We start from the raw sequence: 5,677 nt of genomic DNA on the forward strand, positions 1-5,677 counted from the left end.
CTTTATCTGTGACGTCGCCCGGCCCCTCCATTTCGCCTCGCAATCGTCCCCTTGAAGGGCGAAGGACGCGAATTTGCACAGGAATTTGGACAGCGACTCGTAGTAGTAAAGCGACCTTTGAATGCACGAGATTATTATGCTCTTATTTCCGCGTACGTACGTCGTGCCCCTTCCCCCTCCCCTCCCCCCCCCCCCCTACCTGATGGCCGACGGCGGTATCGTCGATCTGCAGATGCCGTTCACGTCACGTCCACCCACACGGTTCTTGGCCCCGAGGCTGTCCACCCCGGCCCTCCCGGCGAGCCACTGGCCATTCCGTCACTCGTCACCGAACTGCTGCTTACATCGTTACAGCGCGCGGCTCGACGTCATCACGATTCTTCATCCATCACGAGGGCTTCCGGAGGAATTTCTGTTACTGGAGGAACAGTATAACTTCATGTTCATTCGGGTGCAAGGCTGTTTACATAGTTTGAGGGAGAAGTTATTTACCATCTCTGTTATCGCTGGCTCTGCCCTTTATTCCGTACCTCCAATTCTGTTCTCCCTCACGCCAGCTCCATCATCCCAGCCCGCCAGAACCCACACATCGCCCACACCTCCGCTGCGCCCACCCGCCCATCCATCCACCCATCCACCCGCCCGCCCGCCCGCCCGCCCGCCCGCCCGCCCGCCCACTCCTGCCACGCGGCCCACTCCCTCCCCACTCTCCCCCTCCCACTCCGAGCCACACCTTCACACCTCAACTTTTCGGAGCTTCGGATGGCCGGTTTTGTCAGATAAGGAGGTGGTATATGACCCAAAATATGAGGTTGATTGCAGTGCATCACACGCCCACGGGTCTGTAACTCGGCAGATGAGCGAGGGGATACTTGAAGGAGAGAATCTAACACTTTATGACTCGGTGCTAATGCCTTGGAGGAGGTTTGATTCGATGTTCGGCTTCCATTTGAGGACGACGAGCCTAGACAAAATGCACTTGAGGTCTACGAGCCTAAACAAAATGAGAGAATGCGTGTTATAAGTTCCCATGAATTATTCAATATATGGGATTTGCCTTCGTCGTATACATCCGCTATAATTAAATAAAGTAAACGAAACTTCGAGTAAGACAAACAAGGTGAGGAGAGAGCGAGGCGGAGTCCAGGCGGGCAGAAGATAACACACCCACACCTGCGAGCGATGATGTCGCTTGTGAGGTCAGAGTGACGTCATAGCATGATTTCGTGACACTTATTGCGCGATAAAAGTCTTGACCTCGACCCTAGCGTGCCTGCAAGAGCGTCCATGTTTAATGGTGACGTCACAGCTGGCCGAGGTCAGGGGAGGTCACGCAGTGTCAACAAGCCGAGAGCGGTCGGCTGAGGGTGCCGGGCCGGGTGAAAGGGGGGAGGGGGGGGTTATGGTGCCATTAACAGGTGTTAGCCATTTATCATTCTTACTGTTCTTGAGTATTGTAACTGACGATTTTCTAATTATATTAACCTTGAGGAGAGAGAGAGAGAGAGAGAGAGAGAGAAGAGAGAGAGAGAGAGAGACAGAGAGAGAGAGAGAGAGAAAGAGAGAGAGAGAGAGAGAGAGAGAGAGAGAGAGAGAGAGAGAGAGAGAGAGAGAGAGACAGACAGACAGACAGACAGACAGACAGAGGTATGTATGTATGAATGAATCATCGAACATTATTATTTATTTTTCAAATCCGTTTGACATTCATTTCTTTTTTTACAACAGACGCTTATACTAAGAGCGAGCTCCGATTCCGGATAACCCCGCCCCCCCATACACCTCACCCCCCACCCCCACCTCTCCCCCACCCCTCACCCCTCACCCTCTCCCCCACCCCTCTCCCAACCCCCTACCCACGCACCTCACCCCCACCCCCACCTCTCCCCAACCCCTCACTCCAAACCCCTCTCCCCCACCCCCACACCTCTCCCCTCCCCCCAACCCCTACCCCACACTTCTCCCCTCCCCCTACCTCCTCCACCCCCACCCTACACACCCCCACCTCATCAATCATCAGACATCCCCCCACACCTCTCCCCCAACCCCCACCCCCATCCTACACACCCCAACCCTAGCCAACCCCTAACCCCCAACCCCCCACACATACCCCAACCCCAGCCAACCCCCAACTCCCTACCCCAACCTCCTACCCTCTCCCTACCTCCTCCCACTCCCCATACACACCCACCCCCTTCCCCCACCCCTACCCTACACACCCCCACTTTCCCAGCCAACCCCCTTCCCCCACCCACCCCACACTTCTCCCTACCTCCCCCCAACCACCCCATACACACCCACATCCCCACCCCCAACCCCAACCCCCTGCCCCCACCCACCCCACACACACCCCCCTAACCCCCTTCCCCCAACCCCCCCTCCCCTCCCCCCCAACCCCACATCAACTGATCCCCCTCTCCCTCTCGCCCTCCAGCGCAACCTCCCTCGGCGACGGGCCTTCGAGACGACTCCGTGGTGCGCGGCCACAACCTCACCCTCGAGTGCACGGTGAAGGGATCGCCCTCGCCCGACGTGCTGTGGTACAAGGACGACCTCCTCCTCGCGCCGAGTGCCGGCCTGAGGATCACCATCAAAAGACTGCGGCGAAAGAGGTAAGGGAAAATGGGTGGGAGGCAGGATAGGGAAAGGGAGGGAGGGAGGGAGGGAGGGATGAGGGGAGGGAGGGAGGGACGAGGGATAGGGAAAGGGAGGGAGGGAGGGAGGGACGAGGGGAGGGAGGGACGGAGGGAGGGAGAAAGGAAGGATAGGAAAAAGGGAAGGGAAGGATGAGGGTGAAGGAAGGAAAGGAAAGGAGTGGAAGGAGAAATGAAAGAGGGAGAAAGAAAGAAAGGAAGGGAAGGAAAGAGTGAAAAGGAGAGGGGAAAGTGATGAGGAAGAAATGAGAGAGAGAAGAGAGAAGAGGAGAGAGAGAGAGAGAGAGAAGAGAGAGAGAGAAGAGAGAGAGAGAGAGAGAAAGAGAGAGAGAGAGAGAGAGAAAGAGAGAGAAGGAGAGAGAGAAAGGAAAGGAGAGAGGAGAGAGAGAGAGAGAGAGAGAGATAAATGGTACGAAAAGAGAGAGCGAGATAAAGAGAAGTGATAAGAAAGGTAATGAGAAAAAAAGAGACTGAGATAAGGAGAAGTGAGGAGAAAAGAGATAGAGAGAAAGGATAAGATAGAGGATAGGAAAAAAGAGGAATAAAGAGAAGGAGGAAAATTAAATGAAGGAAAGTTTTTTTTATCTCCTTTTTATGTGTGTTTGTGTATGTTTCGGATTCTCCATTTTTTTTAATGTCCCCCTCGCCATTTATTTCTGTAATTTCGTTTTCTGTGATATATGTAGTTTTTTTTTTCTCCCATTACATTCCTTTTACTCTTGTATATAAATTTACTTTACTTCATATCTCAGACCATATATTCATTCATATTCCACAAACTCTTTTCTCTCTTTCTCTTTCTCGAACTCTTCCTCTTCCTCTCCTTCTCTCCCACTCTCTCTGCCCCTCCCTCCCTCTTCCTCTCCCTCCTCCCTTCTCTCTCTCTTTCTGTCTTTCTTTCTCTGTCTCTTTCTGTCTTTCTTTCTCTATCTTTCAATCTCTCTCTCTATCTATCTATCTATCTATCTATCTATCTATCTATCTATTTCTCTCTCTCTCTCTCTCTCTCTCTCTCTCTCTCTCTCTCTCTCTCTCTCTCTCTCTCTCTCTCTCTCTCTCTCTCTCTCTCTCTCTCTCTCCAGGAGCAATGACTCCCGTGAACTTGTGATGGCTTTATGTAAAATTGCTCAGATATCGATAATGGCATAAGCAGATTTACATATCTATGAGAGGAATAATACTAGTGAGAGAATTTCTTTTCTTTTCTATTTTGTTCTTCTGTCGTTAGGTATTCGTTCTGAAAACATTTGCTGTGAATCTGTTTTGTTTTATCTCTCTTTCTTTCGCTTTCTCTTATAGTTTAGATGTGGTTAGATTACGTGATTTTTTTTTTCAAGTTCTGGTAAAGTAAAGTGTTTTTTTTCGTATTGACTTAGAAGTGATATTGCTACATTTTTAATCCTGGCCTTCCATTTTTCTCTTGGAAACTGCAGTTGCAATTTAATATTTAGTCTCCCCCACATCACTCTGCGTTAATCTGGCACCATACACGAGTCTCACAATGAATGAAAACCCACAAGACAAACCGGTTTATTAGGAGAAGTGAATCAACAGTTTCAGAAACCAACAGAGATTCCCTTATCGTTTCTCATCTGTTTGCCTCACTGCCGTCTTCTGTGTCCCCCTTTTCCTCATCGTCAGCCTCGTCCCCTCACGCTCATGCTCCGTCCGTTGGCTCATCAGTCATGAGGGAGTTTTTTCATCCCTTGATTCACCCACTCACTCACTCACTCACTCGCCTCCCATCACACGATTCGCCACTCGCTCTCTCAGCTTTCACCTCGCCACTCGCACTCTTCTGTCACTTCACTCGCCTTTCACTCTCTCTCCCACTTCTAACACACACACGCACGCACACACTCCCCCTTTCACCCCCTCTCCCTTCCTCTCTCTCTCCCCTTTCGTCCCGTGACTCACCCCTCGTCCCCCTTCCTTCAGGATAAGGCACAAACCGAAGACTCGAGAGCGGCGGGAAGCCCTGTGGTCCCACGAGCCCCCCGGAGGCACGACGGGGAGGAGACGGACGCTGCGGAGGCGTGGGGATAGCGTCGTCGACGGGAGGCGGAGACGAGGAGGAAGAGGAATAGGAGGAGGCGGTGGAGGAGGAGGAAGAGGAGGAGGAGAAGGAGGAGGAGGAGGACCAGGTGAAAGTGGAGGAGGAGGAGGAGGAGGAAGAGGAGGAGTAGGAGGAAGAGCAGGAGTAGGAGGAGGAGGAGTAGGTGGAGGAGGAGGAGGAGGAGGAGGAGAAGGAGGAAGGGGAAGCGAAGAGAGACAACGAATACGAGACGGAGGCGAAGAAATACGACGAGTCCCAGTAACCGGGAGACGGCGAGTGGCAGGAGCCCTTCGGAGAGAGCGACCGGAAGTGGCGGAAGACGGTAGACAACGACTAAAGAGAAAAAGAGTCAAAGACAAAGGCGGCGACGAATCAGGAGGTGAAAGAAGAGCAGAGGAAAGGTGAGGCTGATCCGCCGCGAGATTCGCTTTGTGTAAACCCTTAATGATAGTTTGTAAAAAAAAAAAAAAAAAAAAAAAAAAAAAAAAAAAAAAAAAAAAAAAAAAAAAAAAATATATATATATATATATATATATATATATATATAATATATATATATATATATATATATATATATATATATATATATATATATATATATATACACATAAATATTCAACTTTTTAATATTTAAGCATTTAAATATTTCACTCTTTTTTACTCTTAAATATTTAAGAATTTAAATAGTTTACCTTTTTTATTTTTTTAATATTTTCTATCTAAATATTTCGCCCTTTTTATTTTTAGATATTTATGTATTTAGATATTTCATCCATTTTTATTTTTTTAGATACTTAAGTATTTAAATATTTAATTTTCTTTTTTGCAAGTGTTAACCTTGACAATCTTACATAGTTCTTCATTTATTGTTTAATATTCTCCCAATACTATGTGGTTTACGTCATAAAGGTTTTTTTTCAACATTTTAGTTCATATGGTCTGTGTCCTTAATTGCAGTCATTTTTTT

At 48.8% G+C, this 5,677-nt stretch overlaps 1 protein-coding gene across 1 annotated transcript in view; it reads left to right on the plus strand.

The window, feature by feature from the left end:
- The first annotated feature begins 202 nt into the window (after nt 1-202).
- Nucleotides 203-5,677, plus strand: part of LOC119574089 — a 23,724-nt gene continuing 18,249 nt past the window's right edge. The window contains exons 1-4 of the mRNA XM_037921168.1: nt 203-470; nt 2,435-2,612; nt 4,192-4,324; nt 4,849-5,111. Coding sequence (XP_037777096.1) covers nt 203-470; nt 2,435-2,612; nt 4,192-4,324; nt 4,849-5,111 — 842 coding nt within the window. The remainder of the gene's footprint in view (nt 471-2,434; nt 2,613-4,191; nt 4,325-4,848; nt 5,112-5,677) is intronic.

This window comes from Penaeus monodon, chromosome 6 (genome assembly GCF_015228065.2).
Source record: "Penaeus monodon isolate SGIC_2016 chromosome 6, NSTDA_Pmon_1, whole genome shotgun sequence".
NCBI lineage: Eukaryota > Metazoa > Arthropoda > Malacostraca > Decapoda > Penaeidae > Penaeus > Penaeus monodon.